The sequence below is a fragment of the Alosa pseudoharengus genome, unplaced genomic scaffold (assembly GCF_046254945.1).
Source record: "Alosa pseudoharengus isolate Yale_2024_CS ecotype anadromous, Long Island Sound unplaced genomic scaffold, YU_APseudo_1.1 YU_APseudo_1.1_scf_12, whole genome shotgun sequence".
NCBI classification, from domain to species: Eukaryota; Metazoa; Chordata; class Actinopteri; order Clupeiformes; family Clupeidae; genus Alosa; species Alosa pseudoharengus.
In genome coordinates this window covers 27,181,152-27,205,385 of record NW_027468587.1, presented here as the reverse complement: position 1 = coordinate 27,205,385, position 24,234 = coordinate 27,181,152, and the positions used below count along the sequence as shown (strand labels likewise).

Sequence of the window (24,234 nt, the reverse complement as noted above, 5' to 3'; positions counted from 1 at the left end):
GCATGTTTGTTTTTGGTATGCCACGGTCTAGTGAAGGCCATTATTTTTCTGCTGTGGTCCATCGAGTGCAAGTCCCTAAATTCAATTGATTCGAGGGTCTGGCTCGATATTCTGGTTATATATTGGCTTAATAGACGAAAACGACAACAAAATTAGTGTTTTTGTATAATTACACTAAATAAAGAACGACTAAAGCGAGCATCCGCAGTGTTCTTGCGCCCCGAAAGTTGCGTTCTTGCTACCTGAGTGAGACGCTAACAGTTTTGGTCTCTAAATCGCTGGGAGTTGTTTGTCAGGAACTCCAATATTGGAGGTGGGTATGAGTTACTTTTGAAAGTGATTTGGACAAAGGTGCTTTATAATCTCACTAGTTGTCACTAGACAGAATGTTGGTAACGGTAGAAGCTAATTTGGTCTGGATTTCTTGTGTGAATTTTGCGAACACACGACTGGCTTGCCAAAGTGTTATTGTGCTCCAAGCTCAGCGTGATAACCAATGTGAATATATTTGAAAAACGTGTAATTAGCAACGTTTAGCAGCAAAAGCTGCATGAGTTAGCTAAGCTACCTAGTCTGACCAAAACATTAGCATCTCTCGACAGCAGCAACTAGACAATAACACGGAAACAGCTGATCCAGCAGTCAGCTGTTACGGACATAAACGTTAGACATAGCATGTGGTAATTTAGAAATACAAATAATCGTTTTTAAGGTGATGATTAATGACACATGGTATTATCTTAAAATGCCTGATTTGACGACTTTTCTTTAACGATTTGTGTTGTGTTGACAAGGACCGAGTGCAACGTGACATTGCGTAATATGTACACGTGACGTTAAAGCCCTGATGTCCACTGTCAATACGGCTGGGCGTCAATTCGAGTTTCCCGTATAGAATCAAGACATTAATATGTAACGTAGCATTTCTGGCAGACCTTAAAACATATTAGGCTAACTGAAGCTTAAAGAAAACCCACTCTCGTGTAACGTTGCACTGTGTAGACTGACTACTTAAAATTTTAGTGGAAGTAAACGCTGTGGACGTAGGTAGGTGTTTTGCTAACAGGCGTTAGCTTGTTGTGTTGTACGATAAACTAACCGTTTCTTATTTTGATTGACACGTGCTAAAACAAGTTAACCTTAGTCGAAGTGGTTTAAAGTTAACGGTTTTCTAATTTTACCCATGACTGTGGTCAAATGCATTATTCAATACGGTTTGTTGTTGTCTTAAACAGGAGGAGTTGTCCTTGCGGCTGCAGGAGTTTGTTGGCTTTGTTGCTAACCATGGCTACATGTCGCCATCCCTGGCTGAGTCCGTGGGAGGAAACCGAATGTTTCACCTACTATGACATGCTCACTCCTCACGAAATTTACGAAGTCGTGGGCTCTCAACTGACGGAAACCGACGTGGAAGTGTTGTCTTATATCTTGGATGAAATGTACCCCAATGAACATCCCCTTGATCCAGAACAATGGACCGAGACGGCTAGAGCACGCGACTCCGGACAGCTAGAGGTGGTCACGCCGCCAGACCCCCGACTGGTGAGAGCTTGGCGGCGGGTCCGGCCCCGCTGTCGGCCATGTCCGGAGGCCGCGCGACACAAGCCCAAATGCGGCGTGGAACTGCTGCTGGAATTGGAGAGGAGAGGTCATCTGAGCGAGGCCAACCTTGAGCCCCTCCTGCAGCTCCTGCGGGTGCTCACGCGACACGACCTCCTGCCCTTCGTCTCACGCAAGAAGAGAAGAACAGGTGATTGTGCTTCTGTAGCCGCCCGCTGACACGGGTCTCGCTGTATGACAGACCTAGCCTGACGTTCTGCCTCTTCCTTTTCCCTACAGTGTCGCCAGAGAGGGACTACCCGGTCCCGATGGAGGAGGCCGCCATGGAGGGAACCTCTGAGGAGAATACCAGCTGCAGCCATGCCGGCCCACCGAGCGACTGTTCCTCGGAGCTCTGGAGGGAAGGTGAGGAGTAGAGCAGGGGTCAGGCTGCAGGGTACAGGTGGGCTGAGCTGGGTACCATGATGGAGGGGTGGTGATGGAGCTGGGGCTGTGGTGTTGCTGAGTGAAGTGTGGGGTGGCCAGTGGTCTACCTGGATACGATTGAGAGGCAGGGATGCTGTGCCGGGTTAGGGTCCATTGAGGCAGAGTGTGGGCACATCTTTCATGCAATTGACTATGCATGCTAGCGTAGCCTGCAGCATAGCTGCTTTCCAAGTTTCATGTGTGTGTGTGTGTGTGTGTGTATTCTCAGGGGTTGACCCTATGCGAGCTGCAGCTCCCATGAGGCGTAAGCGGGGCAAAGGGCGTCAGTGGACGCGCAGGAAAGGCCCCAAACCCCCGGAGTTTCAGCCTCCTCCAGTCCCCAGCAAAGTCACCTGTGGTAAGAACAAGACTCACTCTCTCTCCCTCCACCCCTCCCCTCTCTCCCTCTCCACCCCTCCTCTCTCTCCCTTCACCCCTCCGCTGTCTCTCTCTCCACCCTCCTCTTGCTCTCTCTCTCCCTCTACCCCTCCTCTCTCTCTCTCTCTCCCTCCCTCTCTTCCTCCACACCTTCTCTCTTCCTCCACCCCTCCTCTCTCTCTTCTGTCAGTTCATGCTGTCGTCACACTCCTCTTGCTTCCTCACTCCTCCCATAATCATTCCATCTTCCATCATGACCACTCTGTGTGTGTGTGTGTGTGTGCGTGTGTGTGTGTGCACGTGTGCGTGGGTGTGTTTGTGACAGTTCTACTTCCCCAACCTGTTTGGCATGACTAGGGTGGGGAGTTTCTTTCCCTGAAATGTCAAATTGTCAAATGCAGGAGGCAAGTGTAACTCTTCCCTTGCGGTTCTATTTGAACTTCATTCTGGCTCTGCTGTGGCTTCATCCTGCCAGGGTGTCCTATATGAGGCCTGGGATGTATTTGCGTAAACAACATGTGAACACATGCATCATGGCTGCCATGCGTATCCTGCGTTTAACAACATGTGCACACATGCATCACACGTGTCCTGCGTTTAGCAACATATGCACGCATCACACGTGTCCTGCCCGTGTTTGGTGCGGGTGTCGTGCACGTCCTCAAAAACGAAGGCATCGCAAGATGCAGTATCTACAGGAACGTCAGGGGCGATACACGAAAAACACGTCAGGGGCAATACACGAAACACACGTCAGGGGCGATATACACCAAACACGAATTGGGACTCGAAAGCATGAGCCCTATGCCCCTGCTCAGTGCTGTCTCCCTAACCCCTGACCTGTCTGTTGTTAAAACACTACATGTCCCAGCATGCTCAGTGCTGGTTCCCTAACCCCTGACCTGTATGTTGTTAAAACACTACATGTCCCAGCATGCTCAGTGCTGGCTCCCTAACCCCTGACCTGTCTTTTGTTAAAACACTACATGTCCCAGCATGCTCAGTGCTGTCTCCCTAATGCTGCTATCCATTTGGGTCGCACTGCCCGAGTTGTACGCGTGAATATGACATAATTGCCTGGCTTGTAGCACTTTAGTGTTCCACGTGTGCCACGAGGGGGGCAGTAGCTATTGTTATTGGTAGCTACATTAGCCTCTTTAGCAAACCAGCTCGAAAACAAAACGTTACATTGTATTGCACGCACAGCAAGACCGGGCAAGATAGATAGATACTTTATTGATCCCCAAGGGGAAATTCAAGCCAATGCATAAATTGGTGACCAGATTAAAGCAGTAATGTCATCAAGTGTGTAAGAGCATTAAATCGATTAACGTAGTACAAATACAAGGAAAATACATCTCAACTTCAGCATTATGGGTGCAGCCATCTTTGTTTTCAACTCACACATTCAGCTCGGTGCACTATCAAGAGCCCCGAGTCGGACAGTTGATATTCCGACCTAAAGGGGGCGTGTCTAGGTAAAATTACGCGAGACAACTGGGAAATTTCACACTTTCCAACTCGGACAATACAAGTGGATCACCCTATAACTCCTGACCTGTCTGTTATTAAAACACTACATGTCCCAGCATGCCTAGCTGTGATCTAGCTATGCTGCCTGTCATACTCAATGCCCAGTGCACCCTTCCTGCATGGAGGCAGCTCGGTGCGCCCGGATGACGTGGTCAATCAAAATTCATGCACTTCATCATAATTAATGCACTTGCAGTCAGCGATTGTACAGGAAGTCATATTTGTTTGCGTTTATATATAAAATCATTAACAGAAACTTTTTTGTCCAAGACAAGGTACATTATATTTTAACCAAGGACTAAACCAAACACACCAGGGAGGTTGCTCACCCCTCCCTTCAGTATTCCTAGAGAAACTCAACTCAGGGTTTTGTTTTTGTTTAGGGGACAGGCTGCCCCCACTTTCTTTGTTTCCAGTTTTGGAGCATGGGCTGCCTACAGAGACCGCATATTTTTTTACAGTGTACTCAAGGAATGGGCAGCTAGCAGATCATGAGGAGATGATTGCTGAATGTGACAAAAAATGTTATGGGTTTGAAATGACGTACAATCGCTGACTGCGCCTTTAAGCATCGTTAAAAAAAGGAAAGGTGGTGACATCCTACAAGTCCTTGCGCCAGTTAACAACAACCAATAAAAGTGACGAACGTCAACATAACAAACCTCAGCCTTCCCATAATTGATATAGTCTAGTGTAAGTGTAGTGGGATTCTCTTAATACTGTGGTTATCTTTTCCAAAGTCCTAACATTACTATCTCCTTTCCTCTCATTGGGGAAGTGTACCCTATGCTAAATGCTATGCTATGCTAAATCTTCCGGACGCGTGTAGAGAATCCAAACAAAACTTTATCACTAAGTATTTCTAGCTCATTTCACTCCACTAAGCCAAAAAGACAAAAACAGCTCCTATCTGGCTAGCAGGGTAAGGGACCCCCCTCAGGTTAGGGTTCTTACAGAGTCAACACGTGCAACGCAAGCAAGCAACACTAGCAACGCGAGCGACGTGCTCCCTTTCATAGTCTACACGGCGGACGCAAGCAACGCGGACAATACGTGAAATGCAATCGATCACTCACGCAACAGGGGGTAGCAGTCACTGGTGACTGACATTCCGAGTGATATTCAGGCTGTCTGTAAAAGTTACATCCCAAGAGGCTCTTTTGGAGAGCCACGGATCAGATTTAATTTAGAATCCGTCGAAAGACTCCAGTATGACATGGAGACACGTGTATAAAAATTAATATCTAGCTTTGTTGGGTGACAAACTGTGATTCGCTGATATTAATATTAGGCTCTAGCTGTACTAGATTGTCGTGTCGTGTAAGGAACATGTGTAGGTCTACTGTAAATAAACAGAAACATAGCCTACATTGCAGAGCCACTTTAACTTCATTCATTTATGGTGAATAAATGTACACTACTGTGCACAGCCCACTACAGGGTAATGGCCTATACATCGGTGCGTCGCGTATCAAAAACTGAGACACATTTCGGTACGCATCAACGCATAAGGGCTTCTACATACTCGATGCACCCGACCGGTAGCGTGACAACTGGCGTGCCAGGATTTAAGCCAGGCAGGCGGGTTAGCGCACCACTCATTTTTTTTTAGACGAGCGCGACAAAGCGGAAACAGGAAGATGGACTAGTTCGAGGGTAAGCGAGAGTTGCAGTGTTTTGTTACAGTCGTGAATTTTTAATAGTTTGCTGGATAAGTTAACAAAGTTACCAGCGAGAGTTGCAACACATGGAATTAAGAGGAAAGAATAGAAACTATTTATTTTCAAACAAAGGATATCTATTAAGGCCTGAACAAAATCTCTTTCCGCTTCAGGAAATTACACAAACTCAGCCAGCTGCTAGCTAGCTAGCCAGCTAACTAAACTGTTTAAATTATTAGTGATGTGTAGCCTTGCGGGCGGGTATGCGTAGCGATGCGTTGACTCTGTAAGAGCCCTAACGGTGGTTCATTAGGAGAGGAAACACTTATGCCCCCCCCCCCATATCTGCTAATTGAGTACTTATGCCCCCCCCCCCCCAATATCTGCTAATTGAGCATCACATTTTCCACTTCAGCCGCATACATCCTGTTTTTCCATTTCATCCTTCATCTTTGTCTGTCTCCACTGTGCCTGCCACAAGTTTGTCTGTCTGTCTCCATATCTCTCCATGTGAACCCCCACCCTCCTCTCTCTCTCTTCTCCCTGTCTGTCTGCTCGTTCTCTCTCTTTGTGTTTGTTTTCAGTGTGAAGTGATGATTTTGTGTCATGTGCTTGTTTGACTCTTATGGAAAGTTTCAGACACGTTTTGCCTTGCTGTGAGACACTGTGTAGGCGTCCATTACCTCCTCATAGGCCTCCATAACTCAGAGACATAGAGAGGGGCTGTCTATAAACATGCCTGAACAAAATTATCAGAAATATTAAAACATCTTCTAACCTGACCCTAACCTGACCCCTTACACAGACATATCAGCTTTAGGGCTGTGCAGTTCAATCAATCACTTCAATCATGACTTCCAACGATTATGAAAATAATATAATTGACATTCTTAAACTCAAATATTTTCAGCTTTGCTTTCTCCTATGACCGTAAGCTAAATATCTTTGGCATGTGGACATGAAAAGGTATTTGAGGACAACAGTATCTGGGAAAACACTGATTGATATTTTTTTTTTACCCTTTTATCGATCAAACACCTAATCGATTAATTGAGAAAGTAACTGACAGATTAATCGACTATGAAAATAAACGTTATTTCCAGCCCTACCTAGAGACAGTCCTCATAGCACAGGCACCTTCAACAGAGCAGACCTGAGACACTTCTCCATAGCAACAGTACAGACCTGAGACACTCCTCCATAGCAACAGAGCAGACCTGAGACACTCCATAGCGACAGAACGGACCTGAGCGACTCCTCCAAGCGAATCGGTCTGTATGCCCACCTCAGTCTCACTTCCGCCAGTAACGCCCTCTCAGCCCCTCCCCCTTTCGGATGTAACTGTTTCACCTCTGACCTCTCCGTGTCCTTTGGATGACGCGGCTCACAACATTCCCACTCTCCGTAACAACATTCATCCAGTGTCTGCTCTGATAAAAGCACAAGAAACCATAAGCCTTCCAAAAGACCACACAGGCCATCTCTACCCAAAACAGCACAGACTATTTCTACTCAAACTCCCAGATCGCCACCATTCAGTTCTGTGCACACTACTACACACACTGTTACCTCCAGGCACTCCGAGGCCACAGTGACGAGGCCAGCTGAGAGCATGAGATTTAAGTATCATTAGCCGTTGCAGTGCTCAGGATTGTGAAGCGCACCATAGAACAGTCTACTATCCTTCAAAGCCAATCAGCAAACACACAGGCCATCTCTACCCAATCAGCTGAGGCTGCTGCAGTGCTGTGTCTGACCTCTAACCTTTTGAACTTTGACCTGTGAACCCTGTGCACGTGCTCTGTGCTCTCTTGACTCCACATTTGATCCCAGCAGGTTGGCTCAAGATTGCATAGGAAAATGGTGCAGAGCGGATAGAGCGAACGAGAGAGAAAGAGGGGGAGCAAGAGAGGGCATGAGAGAGAGAAAGAGAGAGAGAGAGCTGCCCAAAAGACCAAATGAGCCCAGCAGCTCTGCTCTCTCAGGTGATGGTGCTCTCTGTCTCGCCCCCCAGGCCACTCCCACACCACAGGTAAACCACAAACCAGCTGTTCATGTGCCTGTCTCAATGCAACCTCTGCCCAGTGCTGCCTCCTACAGGTCACTGTCTGTCCACACCTAGCCTCCCAGTGACCCCTGACCCTGCCGAAAGGGTCGTGTAAGTTCCCACGGTTCTCAGAACTCAGCTAAAGAGTCGTTGGTGTATTCCTCAGAACTTTCCGGAAGGCCTTGATATTCAAAAAGCGCACCATTAACACATTATGGGATCACTTGAACACTGCCCAGCCAAAACTCCTAGGAAATGTACATCTTCTGGTGACCATTTGAAAACTACCTTGCCAAAACTAACAGGACAAGTATGTGTTCAGGTGATCATTTGAATGCTTTCCTGACAAAACTACTAGGAAACGTCTATGTTCTTGTGATCATTCGAATACTACCCTGCCAAAACTCCTAGGGATCATCCATGTTCATGCAACCATTTGAATACTACCCTGCCAAAACTCCTAGGACATGTCCACGTTCAGGTTGTAAATGAGGAAGAGCTTGGCTCCTGGTAGAAGTCCATTGAGAGTACAAATCGTGTATATATATCTATGGTACAAATCGTATATATATATATATATATATATCTATGGTACGAATGCCCTGAGGCCCTCGGCTCACGCTCTGCTGTCTCGGCAGTTTGGAGACTTTCTGAGGAAACGCAGCCATGCCACATCTCTGTGACCTTTACTGAATGAGTTCTGAGGAAAATGACCCAACCGGTAGAGAGCTTCATGTCCTGCACGCCTCACTTCCTGTGTAAATATGACACTTCCTATGGGAAAGATCAGATGCAGGGCTGATGGCTTCAAAAAAAGAACACTGCATCTTCTAACCAATCACATTGTCCAGATTGGATGTATTATCCAATCATCTGTTACACAGACCCTGTTGTCCACTTATTGTACCCATAATTCTGATCTATTCTCTTGTTATAATGTCAAAGTTACACGTGACATGTCAAAAGTAGAGAGGCCAGGTAACACTTTTCCAGTTTAACACTCACTCAGCCTTCCAGGAAACTGTTGATCTCCACAGACAATAACCTAAGTGCCTGCTAAATGTCTGAAAAAAAAACAAATGTGGCCAGAGCGTAATACTTGAAACAACAAACATGGCTCTAAAGTAATGCAAGCCCATGAGACTGGTTTGAGAATCTCTTTTTGAATCTGTTCCTGTGATATGTTGTGCACTTTTCATTCCACTGTGTGACTGACAGGGAGGATGCTAAAGCGCTAACCGTGCCGCTAACACCGTGGATCTCTGGCTGACAGTGGGATCACACCGAGCTTTTGTGGACTCATGGGTACTTTTACCATATTAACCTTCTCCTTACTGTTTATGTTTGACTTGGATATCATGACCTTTCTGTCCTCTGTTACATCAGCAAATAGTAACTGAAGTAAAACTAGGGTTGACAGAAACTGCTACCTGTGGATGACTATTCTAGCTCTTCTAGCTACTGCAGAAGTGTGGAATTCTAATAATTTGAAATTTGCTGCAGTTCACCTGAGGGCACTTGTGAAATAGTCTTCAATAAATAAGCAAAGCAGCTAAACGCCATAAAGATGTAGGTCAGTTTTAGAGTGTTGATTATTTTGTCATATTATGTATGAAATGAAACATGATTATGGTTTTATTTGGGGCTGGCCCCCACATAATATCTTGCATTCTGCTAAGCTCTTCCATTCGCTAGCAACACCAACCAGCTGCTATTGAAGTTAGCTATTGGAATCATAATCGCACTCTGTCTCAACATAAGCAAGAGAGACGTGAAGCAGTTCTTGACAAACCAGTGCTGTTTGCTTGTATGGAGCAGTATGCTAGCCTGGGTGGACCTGCAGAGCAAATTCAAATTCTAGCAGTATGCCTGAAACAAATTAAAAATTCCCTGGAAATAAACTTAGAATTTTGGACCAATGACCATAGGCCCACATTGAGAAGCTCCGGCTAGAAAGTCACAGTTCTGCCAGTGAACGTTCTCCCAATTTAGAATTTTTCAGGCAGGCTGTTTTTTTTTTTACTCCTGTGACCTACTGGGGTTCTAAAGTGGTGTTAGAACTTTTTAAATTCTTGTCAAGATTTATTTACAAAACCTAACATTTTAAGTCATATCTACAAATGGCTCCTTTTAAAGGTTATCCCTGAGAAATTGCTGAAAACCTATAAAAATGTTCTGGTTTTCTGAAGCAGATATGTTCATTACGCGCTAACTGATAAGTATTTGTTATAAATATTATTAAATTCTGAAGCATTCAACTCCTTTCCACCAACCAGAAAACACTACATTTATTGTCTGTGGGAATTAACAGCTTACCAGCATATTCAGGGAGAAGCCTGAAGAAATCTGCAATGCTCCTCTGAGCAGCTTAACCATGTGTGAAGGACTCTGGCCTTGACACTAACTCCCACCTATAGAAATGTGAGCTATAGTCGTCCAACTCACTGGCCATACCACTAACTCCCACCTATAGAAATGTGAGCTATAGTCGTCCAACTCATTGGCCATACCACTAACTCCCACCTATAGCTATAGTCGTCTGTAGTCAACTCATGCTACACAGTATGGCTATAATCCTTAGACTTGCGTGAAGGCCATGGTCTTTTAACTCCTAACTAAATGACCTGAAAGCCATGGTCCTTTACGCTGTAGGCAGTGGGAGCAGTAGTCCTGTCTCTCCCTGACCCTGTCCCAGGCTGCCTGCCCCAAACCCTGTGAGCGAGTCCAGTCGGTCCTCTGGTTCTCCTGTTTAATGTCTCTGGTGCAGTTGATGTCCATGTGTGCTCTGCCATTGCCTCTCTGCCTGCCTTGTTTTAACCAGAACCCAACCATGACAACAACACAACAGTTCAACCCAAAATGTGCTTCTCTTTCTGTTTCTCTGTGTTTGCAGTTCAAAACAAAAAGACTCATGCGTGTGTGTGTGTGTGTGTCAGGGACAACACACAGCTCGCTCGTCCTCGTCCTCACACACACATCCAGGGAACAAGAGAATGAACTTGTCCAAACACAGAGGTGACTCGAGCACCACGGCGCTGTGCTCTCGTTCGCCCTCCCCTCCCGTTGCGCTGTTGCTCAGCACAACTCAAACGGATCTCTTAACTCTCGAAGCTCTCTGTGCTACGTGACCATGTGACTGCTTGGGTACCTCTTCATGCCCTCACAAGGGGGGAACGGGGCTTGGATACTTGCTTCTGATGTTACTGAGAACAGAGAGACAAAAACAGCAGCAGCAACAACAGCAGCAGCAACAAGCAGCAAGTGGCCACTCCTGCTAGTGAAATGTTATGATGTGTAAGTGTGTGCTCCGTGTCTAGTGCTGTCTTAGAGATGCAGTAACAGATAAACGAGTAATCACTGCAGGCTTTCATCACCAACCCCAGAGACAGTATTGGGCTGCTGATCCCAACCTGCTCCTGGGCAGCGAGAGGGTCATACTACGCGTCATGCCTTGATGGGCGTTTGCTGTGATGTAAACGCTGCAGTGATTATTTGCAGTGTACCACCATTAGATGGGTTAACCATGCCAGCCATACCAACCTGTCACCATGGTGACCCATATCTGTGGGCACTGTGGAGCTCTGTGCCCAAATCTGCTATGTGTTCAAAATGTGTTCCAGAGATGCTTATTGTAAAACATACCCTATGTGAAGTTAGCTTTAACACTGCCTAGAGGAGAAATGAGAGCTTTAACACTGCCTAGAGGAGAAATGAGGCGTACACTGGAAAAAGCCTGAATGACCGTAACGTGAATGACCATAACGTAAATGACCATAACGTGACAAAACAAAAGAGAAGGAATGTGATGCTTTGTCCAGGCCGTGGGCCTCTGTGGGCAGAGTGTGTGTAACCTGTTCACTGTGACCAAAGAAAGCGCTTCAACCCCCTGTGTGCTGCGTTTGTGTGTCCTCAACTCTGCTGTCCTGTTATGTCTAATCAACTGATACTGAAGACAATGTGAAGGATAGCACTAGCTCTTCTGCCAATGTGAAGGATAGCACTAGCTATTCTGCCAGACCTAGTACAGTGTTTACCAAAGTTCTCATGGCCAGTCTCCCTTTGACAGTTACAAAAATTCTTGATTTTACCAGTAGATTGTTGGTTAGGGTTCTTTGTTTTGTTTAGTTTTTTTCGCCCCTCAACCCAAATCGGTCGAACAATTCCACCTTGTTAGAATGCCCATGTAGTTCCACCCTGTTAGAACGCCCGCGCTGTTCCACCCTGTTAGTATGCCCATGCAGTTAGAACCCCCCCCCCCCCCCCCCCCCCCCTTTAGGGGTCTACTCCTGTGAGCTCTAAATAGTGTTTAGCTTTAGGGGTCTACTCCTGTGAGCTCTAGATAGTGTTTAGCTGAAGGGGTCTACTCCTGTGAGCTTTAGATAGTGTTTAGCTATAGTATTCTCCATCTAAATGATCTCTTTGATTTTACCACAATGCTTACCTGTTTAAATAGTTCTCTGCCGAAGTGCAGTGTCATGGACAATGTCATCTGTCTTCAGGTGGGATGCTGTAGGGGTGCGATGTGTGTGGTGGGGGTGTGTGTGTGGTGGGGATGGGGTGTGTTTCAGCCTCATTCTGAAGATCCACTGGTCCAGCTGCAGCTCTATCCTCAGAGCTGATCACATGACAGGAAATGACATCAGCCCCGATGCTGCACTAGCTCCTGTATGTAAGCTCCGCCCCTCTCCCTCTCTGCTGCATGTGCAAGGGGGACGTCCTAGAGGAGCAGGACTGCTGTTTGGAGACGAGGGGCCACTGGGGCAGCACACCCTGCTTCCCAGCAGTCCTGCTTCTCTAGGACGTCCCCCTTAACACAGTCCTGCTCCTCTAGGACGTCCCCCTTAACACAGTCCTGCTCCTCTAGGATGCCCCCCTTAACACAGTCCTGCTCCTCTAGAACGTCCCCCTTTTACACAGTCCTGCTCCTCTAGGGCGTCCCCCTTTAACACAGTCCTGCTCCTCTAGGATGTCCCCCTTTTACACAGTCCTGCTCCTCTAGGATGCCCCCCTTAACACAGTCCTGCTCCTCTAGAATGTCCCCCTTTTACACAGTCCTGCTCCTCTAGAACGTCCCCCTTTTACACAGTCCTGCTCCTCTAGGGCGTCCCCCTTTAACACAGTCCTGCTCCTCTAGGATGTCCCCCTTTTACACAGTCTTGCTCCTCTAGGACGTCCCCCTTTTACACAGTCCTGCTCCTCTAGGGCGTCCCCCTTTAACACAGTCCTGCTCCTCTAGGATGTCCCCCTTTTACACAGTCCTGCTCCTCTAGGATGTACCCCTTAACACAGTCCTGCTCCTCTGGGGCGTCCCCCTTAACACAGTCCTGCGGCCCCTCGTCCCCCTTTACACAGTCCAGCCCTCTCAGGATCTCCCTATCTGTCTCACGTGTGTGTGTGTGCTCACGCTGCTCAGGGTCCCCCATTTCTATATCAGGGGTGTGTGTGTGTGTTGAAGTCCGAGCAGAGTATATGGCTGACTCAGATTGATGAAGGCCTCCCGATCCCAACTGTGTGTGTGTTTGTACAGCAGCGTAGCATGACGATCGCCTCTCCTGGAGCTCTGTGGGGGATGGAGACACACACACACACGTGCCCTGTGGCCTCTAGGCCAACTCACACACTCCTGTGGCTAGGCCAACTCACACACACACACACACACACTCCACTCCGCCACACAGGTCTGTGTCCATTTTAAGGTGCTGTCCATTCCCCACGGCGTCCATCTTAAGGTGCTCCCTGTAGCGTCCTCTCCACGGCGTCCATCTTAAGGTACTCCCTATAGCGTCCTCCCCACTCAACTCTGATTTGGATAGAGGCGTCTGTTAAATAAATGTAAATGTGCTGCTCACTCCTCACAACGTTCATCTTAAGCTGCTGCCCATGGCGTCCATCTTAAGGTGCTGCCCACTCCCCACAACGTCCATCTTAAGGTGCTGCCCACTCCTCACGACGTCCATCTTAAGGTGCTGCCCACACAGCGTCCATTTTAAGGTGCTGCCTACTCCTCACGGTGTCCATTTTAAGGTGCTGCCCACACGGCGTCCATTTTAAGGTGCTGCCTACTCCTCACGGCATCCATTTTAAGGTGCTGCTCATGGCGTCCATCTTAAGGTGCTGCCCACTCCTCACAGAGCCTATTTTAAGGTGCTGCCCACTCCTCACGCTGTCCATCTTAAGGTGCTGCCCATGGTGTCCATCTTAAGAATGTTGGGGATTGTTCCCCCAGAATGTGCTATCTATGCCCACTCTGCTTTCATGCTTTTCTCTGCCTTAATGTCCCCATCTTTGTGACCTCCGGGTTCTGCCATCTTTATTCCCAGCGCCCTTTCTGCCTGACTATGACCTGGCACCCGCCTACAGATGCATTCAACCCCTTACACCAGTCTCTGCCTCAATGCCCCTGTCCTAATGCCCTCTCTGTCTTAATGCCCTCTCTATCTTAATGCCTACTGTGTCTGGGTGATAATTAGCTGTCCGACCAGCAGTCTTGCAGAATGCCCTGTGTGTGTGAGTATGTGGCCAGGTTCATGTCCCAAAGACGCCCACTTCAGCTGGGCCCAATGCTATGCCCCCTAACATGCCAACCACCCAGCTGGGCCCAATGCTATGCCCCCTAACATGCCAACCACCCTGCTGCTCTGGCTGAGCCAGTCACTGGTGCCCCCCAACATGCCAACCTGCTGCTCTGTGCTTGTATTTCTGGCCCCCGAGGTCAAGGATGCCATGGCTCGTGAGAGTGTGTGTGTGTGTGAGAGAGAGTGCTGAGATGTTCAGTGGGTTTGGAGGGCAGACCACACAGGACGCTAGTCTACACAGAGCCCTTTACAGCCTTCAATCTGAAGCCAAGTGTGACTGGACACAATCCTTTCCTGCTCACACTGACGCTCTCTCTCTCCTCTCTCCCCTCTCCTCTAATCTCTTCTCACCCTCCTTTCCTCTCTTTAATCTCTCTTCATCTCTTCTCTCCACCTCTACTCATCCTCCTCTTTCATTCTTTTCCTTATTCTGTTTATTAATTTCCACCTCGTCTCTCTCCCTCTCACTCTCTCTCTCTCTCTACCCCCCCCCCCAGATATCCGTCTGCGTGTGCGTCCCGAGTACTCCGAGCAGGAGTCGGTCCTGCGTGCGTCCATCTCTTCTACCAAGCGTGAGCCGCTGGCGCGTCAGCTGGACCTGTTTGGGCGTGCCAATGCCATGCTGCGGGCACGAGACCTGGGCTCCATCAACTGTGACATCAAGTTCTCGGAGGTGTCCAAGCTGGACGCGTTCTGGGCAGACTACCTGAGTGGCGCGCTGACCGAGGCGCTGAAGGACGTGTTCCTCACGGACGCGCTTCGGCGGGCCGCCGGACACCACCGCTTGCAGCTGCTGGTCAGCGTCGACCAGGACGACTACGAGCACGGACGCCGCATGCTGATGGAGCAGCTCACAGACCACTCACACCAGGTCAGTGTGTGTGTGTGTGTGCAGCTCACAGACCAGGTCTGTGTGTGTGTGTGTAGCTTACAGACCAGTCATACCAGCAGGGCCGGCGCTAGCCATTTGGGTGCCCTAAGCACAAATGCTTGGTGGTGCCCCCGACCACCCCCTTGGTGGTGCTCCCCCCCCCACCAACCCACCACCACCAAAGGAATAACAACCATTCAGAATTTCTAATTGCATTTTCACCAACAGATGTCGCTATAAATATATATATACTACTTGTTTTTCCATTTTCCATTTCACCTCCAAAATAGAATAATGAATGAACACAAAAGTACACGGACGAGATCATGTGCCTTTTTTTGAACGTGAGCCCCTGCCCCTCAAAAGCTCTCTGCATGGCCCTGCAGGTAGGCTTCACATTGCAACTTCCTCCAAATGCAAAATTATTGAAAATGATGAACTAAGGGCATTGGCAGTAACAAGGCAAAAGCAGTCGCCATCTTGCAGTATGAAGAAATTGTATTTTAAGAAATGAAGATAAATTTGATTTAATATACTTCCATATCGATAGGCTACACTTTACACTTCTGTATACTATCGTGTCAGCTACTAGGGGTGTAACTGTGGAACACAGAAGTCACGGTTCGGTTCATACCTCGGTTCGGACATCACGGTTCGGTACGAGTTCGGTAGAGGGAAAAGCAAAACAAAAATGCAGAAAGCAATTTTTTTTTTTTATTGTGCATGTCTCAGGCTGTACCACCTAGTGTCATACAGTCTCTTCCCTAAGCTATCTGCAACAGCCTGAAGTGTGTAAGATGTAGGCTAAACAGTACAATAAGTACACTACCCAGACTTCATCTGTAACTTGTAAACAAAATAAGACAATCAGCTATAAAACTGAAAATAGGCCTACAGCATCTCTTATTTCTGAAAGTGCAAATTACATAGAATAATGATTTTTAAAAATCCACTTGAGCAAGCCCTTCAACATCCGTGTTTAGATGTATATGGAAGGGTCTACAATTTGCCTCAATATTTTTCAGTGTGTGTACAGTAATAATCTACTAACTGTGAAAATATCACACTATTTTGCCTTCTTTTGAAAAAAACGAAATTGCTCCTTTCTTTTCATAAACAGACTACAACTAGAAGTCACGTGACTTTGCCCTTCGATGTTAACTCACCGTAGCATGGTTTGTTTATTAGCCTGGTTAGCGTTGACACTTCCTTTTACTGTCTTAACACTACAAGCTCCTCATGTGAGAAGTTACAAGTTACCCTAACATAAAGGTAATTACCACGCGATTTACATAGCTTTCTGTCATTACGAAATCATTTAATTTAAGCCATAGGTTTTGGCCCTATTTGTATATGTATCCAAAGGCTGGTGAAGCGCAGGGGAAGTCCCCCCCCCCCGTTTCAGTGATTGGTAGCCTATCTGGGTGATGGCTTCGAATATGTGTACCATATAGTCTGTCTGCCTCTTCACCCCCTCCATGTTTTGGCACTGTCTGTCCACTAGCCACTTGTACGACTGTCTTTATGCCTCACTGTTTGCGTGCTATATTAACACATTAGCACATATGCATAACCCCCCCTCCATGCCACAGCCGAACTGTGGCCACACTTATACATTTTCTTAAATAGTGAAATATATAGATATATAGACTTTACTTCACTTTATTTCTGCATTGTTGCACTGTTGACTTACTCATTTGCACTATCACCATGACCACTACCACCATGACACTCATTCACACAGAGCACCTTAGAGCACCTTACCATACCTTACTATGCACAGAGAATCACAGGCTCAGTCCTGCCTCAGTCATTGCAAGCGCCTCTGATTTATTAATCACCACTATGTGGATACTGTTTTTAGAATTGATTTAGATTAAGTGTTAGTTAGTATAATTTGTATTTTTGTAATTTGTATTTTAGTCAGGGCTTTGAACCGGTTCAAGGAACGAAAACGAAAACCGGGAACTTTTTGTATTTTACAGGGAACAGAAACGAAACCGGAAACGTTATTATTTTTTATGTTCTGGAACAGGAACACTTATTTAAAAATAATGGTAACCGGTTAATACCGGTTTTATTTCGTTACTCAAAGTTTTCGTTGCCTAATTAACTAAAAAAAAAAAAGTATTATGTATTAAGTATTATTTTCCTGCGCTTTTTCCACTTCCTGTGTGATATCACATCAGACATTCGCTGACTGAATGGAGAGAGAGCGGTGGATTACAAAGTCTCCACTCTACATCTTAAAAAAGAGGTAAATTACGATCCATCGTTAATTAAAACGCTCATTCCAAACACAATATCAATAGCTATATTTGTCGACTCCACGTTAATGATGGACTAGCGAACATTAGGCCTACTGGATGGCCCTTTCCCCGACAGTTGCAATTTGTTGTTGCCCGAGTGCCATAACCACGTGTCCTAATAATGTCGTTACGTTTGTGTGGAAATTTTCTCTTTTAACAATAAACTACACATTTGAAATAATTGTAGGCCTATTTAATTATTATTATTAATAATAATATAATTATTATTATGTAATAATGGTTGTAATATTATTACATTTGGTTTAAGCTGGATGAGAAAGATGTGACATAATTCTATAGCATTAAACAGCTGACAGGAACGAAATTAACCGTTCCGGGAACAGTATTTTTTTGTTCTAACCGGTTCGGGAACGTCAATTTATTGGTGGAACTCATAACCGGAAACGTTATAATTCCGTTTCTGTTCGGAACGAACCGATTGGAAAAACAAATCGGTTCAAAGCCCTGGTTAGAACAAAAAAATACTGTTCCCGGAACGGTTAATTTCGTTCCTGTCAGCTGTTTAATGACAAAAAAATAACATAGGCGTAATCAGAGCTTCAAAGCTAATGGCTCGTGACGATTATTACGGCGCGTAGACGCTTGCAGACGCCTAGCCCTCTCTCCCGTCGCCGCTTGTGGGCGTGTATAGGCTAAAGTGTATGGTGTAACGTTTTATTTTTTGTAATTACACAATGCCAGCTAACGTAGGCTACTAAAGTGGAGGTGGCCTACTACTGTTAACATATTTTATTGAAACACTCACAAATATCACTGACATGTTCCTCCAAAGCACATTCTGTCTTGGTTCAAGTCGCCAACAAGGTCTTTTTGATAGGGTGCAGTGGCGAACTTGTTCTAAACTTAACTTTTTCGCCACTATATAGCAATATATTTTCATAAAACCTACACGATTATCAGGCGGAACAAATATTTCTGGCAGGCTATTGTTCTGGACCGGAAGACTAGAGCAAAGGACAGAACTTGTTTACCGAAGAAGTTTTCATTGGCTAACCGCCTCGCGTTAACCGCAATTAAGAGCAATAAACATATATTCCAATGTTAAGGAATTCATGTTTTTTCATTCAGATATGTAAATCAACATGTATAAATTGCTATTAGTCAATTAATGGGGAGATAATCGATTGAATCGAATCAAACTCGAATCGGACTTGAAAATTAATCGTTAGATTAATCGATGCATCGAAAAAATAATCGCTAGATTAATCTTTTAAAAAATAATCGTTTATCCCAGCCCTAGCTTTAACGTTAACGTTACAGTGCAACTGTTCTAGGTGCCGCACTGCTCTGATTACTTAAAAGCTAATGTGGAACTACAGTAGGCTATCCTACAGTGTTTGCCAAATGTAGGCTATTTCGCGGTACACTATGAGAAAATGTCTCAACAGAAAATTATAAAAAATGTCACAGCACAGCACCATTCTATTAAACATAAGTCACAAGATGTATTGCCGTACATATATCTATGTGTATTGCCCTAATGCTGCTACTGCTTGTTGGCTATTTTAGAATGCCTGATGGCCTGGTCTGATTTTACCAATAATTTCCACAAAACTCAGAGAGATTAAAAAAAGTCCGATAAACTAGCAGGGCAGGGAACCAAAGACAAATGACAGTTTTCACATAGATGCCGATCCAGACATCTTCACCAAACCACCAACTCAAACACAGCTTCAAGCTAGCATACAATCTAGTAGTAACCAAGCAGACACTGCAGTCTGCAAGCAGTACAACAACACTTTTTTTATATAGAAAAGGGCACGATAACAAGCATCTATTACAAGTCTATGTTATCAAATAAACATGAAACAAAACTTACCAATTCTTGCATAGGCTCAGCTACGTGCAGAGCTAGCTGACGTTATGTGCATCTTGCTAACATGTAGTCCAGCTGACACTGTAACGTTACATTAGCCTATATTATTTTGCTTAATGAAGGCTTATCAATATATATTTTTTTTAAACAAAAACGTTCAATTTACTGTTCATAACTATAACCATAGCCATGTCAGTGTGACATGTAGCCTACTTTTCCAGTGAATGTCAGTCTGTCTGACTGAGAAGATGCTCACGAAGTTCCTCCATTCCTCACGTCAAACAGACAGCGTCAAAATTTGTGATGAACGGTTCAGGGTATTCTTTTCGAACATTGCGTTCCCAACTGCAGCCAGACCTGCCTACCCCGCCATAACAGGTCTACTTGATTGGCTAATCAGTCAGATGTAGCCATCAATCAACCCGAATCCAAACATATGATTTCTAATGGTTGCTTAGGTACCAAAACCGCAGTGATTCCTTGTGAAGGCCTGATGCGGGCAAGAGAAGACGTGCGATTGGATAAAAATGTTTCACACCCCCTCACAATTTGTTCACACAATCTGTCAATCAAATCACATATCGGACAACGGTAGGATATGGTAGTAGTCAAGAACGATCGGGGAAGGAGACGCAGAAGCAAATAATAAATGCTAAAGTACAATGTTATTAAAGATACTATTATTTTTCATTCATTTCAAAATAGTTAGGCCTTCAGAGAAGGCCTTGAAGGCCCTGACGGTCCACCACTGGTGTTGATAATAATGATGATGATGATGGTTATGATGTGTACATCTCTGTCTCCTCTTCGTGTTGATGGTGATGATGGTGGTGGTGGTGATGATGATGATGAAGATGTTCACATCTCTGTCTACTCTGTGTGTTGTGCCCAGGTCCCAGCTGGACGAGAGGAAGCTCACTGGTGACGACACAGCAGGAGGATTTTTATTTGTGACCTCTTACCTCTTCCATTGGTACTATGGTGACGCTGACGAGAGGCTACATCGTGTCAGACCACAGCAGAGGCCAAACTGCTGTGTCTGTGTGTGTGTGTGTGTGTGTGTGTGTGTGTGTGTGTGGTGATGCTGAGAGACTGTGTTGTCAGACTGCACCAGAGGCCAAACTGCTGTGTGTGTGTGTCCATACTGATTAAGTATCCTTACACCGTCTGGAGAGTGTGTGTGTGAGAGAGAGAGAGAGAGTGGGTGGGTTGTGTGTGTGTGAGAGAGTGAGAGTGTGTGTGTGTGTGAGAGAGAGAGTGAGAGTGGGGGGTGTGCGAGAGAGAGAGACAGAGTGAGAGAGTGTGTGTGTGTGTGTGTGAGAGTGAGTGGGTGGGCTGTGTGGTGAAACTACTGCCAAACTTCCACGATAACTGGAAGCAGGCCCATGGGCCGTGTGTGTGTGTTTGTGTTTGTGTGTGTGTGAGTGTGTGTGTGTGTATGTGTGTGTTCTGTAATGGGGGGTGGGGGGTTCTTGGTATTGTACAGCAGCTGGGTGTTCTAATTAGACTGATTAGTCTGGTTTCTGGTCCTTTGTGTTTGATTTGGGAATAATCGCCTTCATCTCTGAGTCTGTGCTCAGTAATGCCCCCTGTAGGAGGGGGGCCTCTCCCGCCTCTACGGTGCATTACAACAGGAAAGAATGATTGAAGAAGTATTTGATGTCTTTGTTCTGGAAATATATAGTCATGCACTTTGTTGTACTTAATTAAATCTTAATTAAATATGTTTGTGTACGTTTAAAATAGTTTCAGATAAAGTCAATCTTTATCAGCCAAAGGAGTGTCTTGTCTTCTTCGTGTCCATGTTCTTCTGAAGGGGACCAATAAAAACAGCATCTACTTTAGTGGCCTTGCAGGCTGAGGCTGTGTAGCACACACTCAAAGCCTTCGGAGTCAGTCACCTACTGTCTGCATCACATGTGAGGCACAACTGCTTGTTTTTCATCACCACTTCTGGTTGGCCAGTGACCACTGTAGTGAACCAGTGGGCTACATACGGCTTGGCGAGGGTAGTGGGGTGGTCATGGTAAGACCCTCAGGCCGTGGTGTAGTCTACGTGATACGCAGGACTATGCAGTATACCCACTTAAAAAGCATCACAATCTCAGTATACCTACTTAAAATAGGCAAGGATACGTATTAATATTTGGGGTTGATCACAGTATACCCACTACAGCTAACTAAACTACACCACAGTATACAGCTAACTAGACTACACCACAGTATAACTAAAGGTGCTACTACAGCTAACTAGACTATAACACAGTATATTGGGGCTAGTCTAATGTGGAGAGGGGGATTGTTTCAGAGTTTGGGGCAGTAAGCAAAACCACGGTCTCCATAACATTTAAATTTGGTTTTGGGAACAGTCAGCAGAAATAGATCAGAAGATCTACAAGGATACAAGGAAGTTTATTGTCACATGCATATGGAAGTAAGAAATGCAGTGAAATTATGTCTGGTGTCAGCCTATTTGTGCATTTATGGGGGGGGGGGGGGGGGCAGTAGAAGAGGGGTTTAGTAGATTAAGTGGCAAGGGCTGCATAAGAAAGGTGGGGGAGGTTTGGGATTGGGGGGGGCACCAACAAGGAGCACCCAAGAGCAACAGGAGCAAGGAAAAACTCCCTTACCAAGGAAGAAACCTTAGGCAGATCCACAGCTCAAGGGGCTAACCCAACTGCCAGGGGTCTTGGTGTCTGTGTTGGGGGGATGACAGGGGAGATGGGATAGTGTGCTGTGTATATGGGGAGAGGGCAGTATGCAATATGTGTGTTGGAGAAGCTTCCTCATGAGACAATGTGCTGTGTAATTGGGGGGGGGAGGGGGGGGCAGTGTGCTGTAAGTATGTTGGGGATGTGTGTTGGAGAAGCTTCCTGATGAAATAATGTGCTGTGTAGGTAGGGGAGGGGGGGGGGCACCTGCAAGTATGGTGAAGGGACTTACTATTGCAAGCAGAGTACTGTATGTATGATGTACAAATAAAAACAGTGGCTGATGCCCGAGGCACCCCCTTTGAAAACCTGTTGGTAGCATATAGCGCCAGATTTCGGAGTGCAGGGGACAAGCCGAGATGAGCTATGAGACATACGTTCACACTCGGTAACATGTTTCAACACACTTTAGGTCAATATCACACCGGAATTCTCCTTTAAGAGGCGAGCTGCTGCATTTTGAACTAGTTGCAATCGGGAAAGTGAGGACTGGTTGAGACCAACATGCAGGAGTTACAGTAGTCCAGTCTGGTTGTTATGAAGGCATGGATTACTTTTTCAAAGACCACAAAAGTCAGGAAAGGCTTGATTTTAGATATATGTTTCTTAACTGGAAGAAACTAGCTTTGACTACGGACCTGTTTGTCAAAAGTAAGATCTCCGTCCATGATCACACCCAGGCTCTTTACAGAGGGCTTTCCATAGGGCCTCAGGGAGTCGAAGTCCTAATAGGAGGACTTCAACAAAACTTAAGTCCTCCTTCAAAAAATATAAGGCCATCCAGGCTTTGACATCATCATGACAGTCTAGGAGAGATTTTAATGAGTCCTGACCTTTCAGGGGAAGGTAAATTTGAGTGTCATCTGCATAGCAGTGGAAAGAGCCTATCGCTAGGATGCCATATTTTCTAAGGATGGAGCCTAAAGGGAGCATATAGAGGGCCAAGAGGATGGACGGGCAGATTAAATTACTAGGCTACATTAGTTTCTAATAAAGTTGAAAAGGCTTACATGAAGCATGAAAATAATGAGTTTCCATATTAACAAAAAACTTAAACGTAGCCTCCTCCAAACCATAACTTTATGCCCATTATTATGAATTTATCTGATTTATTTATAGGTCTATTCTTTTCCCATTTGCAGAGTCATGGAGTTGACCAGGTTTACATTTCACTGTTAATCACAAATAAATAGTAGGCTAGCCTAGCCTACAACCGGACCATGAATAAAGTTTGTTTCTGTTTGGTAACTCAGGTGCAGCCTAGTCTATGAAAGGAATAGGCCTACTGTGCAGTTTTCATTAGACCACAAATTAATAGCGTAGGCTAGCCTACAATCACAAACGAAACACATAGGCCTAAAGTGTACCAATTTGCTATAACCACTCGCGAATTTTAGCCCTAGGCCTACTAAATAAGAACAGAGATGGCAAAAGTACTCACTTCCCGTACTTAAGTAGAAGTACAAATACTTGTGTTAAAAAATACTCTGGTAAAAGTAGAAGTATTGATTTAACTTATTTACTCAACTAAAAGTAACAAAGTACAGGCTTGGAAATTTACTTAAAGTATAAAAGTAAAAGTAGTCTTGTGAATGACAACCATTTTTTATGCAACGCTACCTGGACCACACAAATGTTACCAGAGTGCTAGTCTCTCTTTTTAAATCTTCCCATAACCTGTTGCCCCCCCCCCCCCCCCCCCCCCAACATTGCACTGCCTACTTCAGAGGGCAGTGTGTTCTTTTGGCCTACCATCAAATGCTGGACATCTTTAGAAAGCTAAGATTCTGTAGTTTCTTAGGAAGCACTGGCACAGAGTTACAGAGCCTAGAATATTGTTTTTTCTTTCTGCCGGATAACAAGCATCTCTGAATTAACCACATATCAGCCCTCTAGGTCACTTGATATGATTGTAGAAACACAACTGAGCCCTAGCACCAGGTCTTGTGAAGCTGTGTGCAAAAGTAGATAAATGTAGAATGAAAAATGAGTTCTTTAGATCACTATTTGCCAAAGTATGCTCATGCGTTTTGTAATGCCCTATGGAAACTCCCCAAGGACATTTGGTTACCCAAAATGCATACTGACAATAAAAGGTTTCTTGTAGACTATTTGGATTGTAGCCTATGTCAGGTTCTGATATAGAATGACTACACAAAATGGAATAATTACACTAAAGTCTCTATTTTTGCATTTTCTTTGTTGGCTTCATGGGTGTGTATAAGATGGACTATAGGCCTACATCTGCACAACTAATTTAGGATAAAACAACATGAATATTTAATTC

At 45.4% G+C, this 24,234-nt stretch overlaps 1 protein-coding gene across 2 annotated transcripts; it reads left to right on the top strand.

The window, feature by feature from the left end:
• Positions 1–18: 18 nt before the first annotated feature.
• dedd1 (death effector domain-containing 1) lies at positions 19–21,004 on the top strand. Of its 2 annotated transcripts, none has more exons than XM_076280614.1 (6): positions 19–313; positions 1,236–1,750; positions 1,840–1,965; positions 2,255–2,383; positions 14,717–15,090; positions 20,129–21,004. In XM_076280614.1, exons 2-6 carry the CDS (start codon positions 1,285–1,287, stop codon positions 20,159–20,161), a joined length of 1,128 nt encoding a protein of 375 aa, XP_076136729.1. In that variant the 5' UTR covers positions 19–313; positions 1,236–1,284; the 3' UTR covers positions 20,162–21,004. The 2 variants fall into 2 exon arrangements, with proteins under 2 accessions (XP_076136729.1, XP_076136730.1); XM_076280615.1 differs by lacking the exon at positions 19–313 and adding an exon at positions 374–1,047.
• The last annotated feature ends 3,230 nt before the right edge of the window (positions 21,005–24,234 follow it).

Coding starts and splice junctions, on each gene's coding strand:
- dedd1 (XM_076280614.1), top strand. CDS start 1,285: ATGGCTACATGTCGCCATCCCTGGCTGAGTCCGTGGGAGGAAACCGAA. Junction 1,966..2,254: donor CTCGGAGCTCTGGAGGGAAG/GTGAGGAGTAGA, acceptor GTGTATTCTCAG/GGGTTGACCCTATGCGAGCT. Junction 15,091..20,128: donor TCACAGACCACTCACACCAG/GTCAGTGTGTGT, acceptor TGTTGTGCCCAG/GTCCCAGCTGGACGAGAGGA.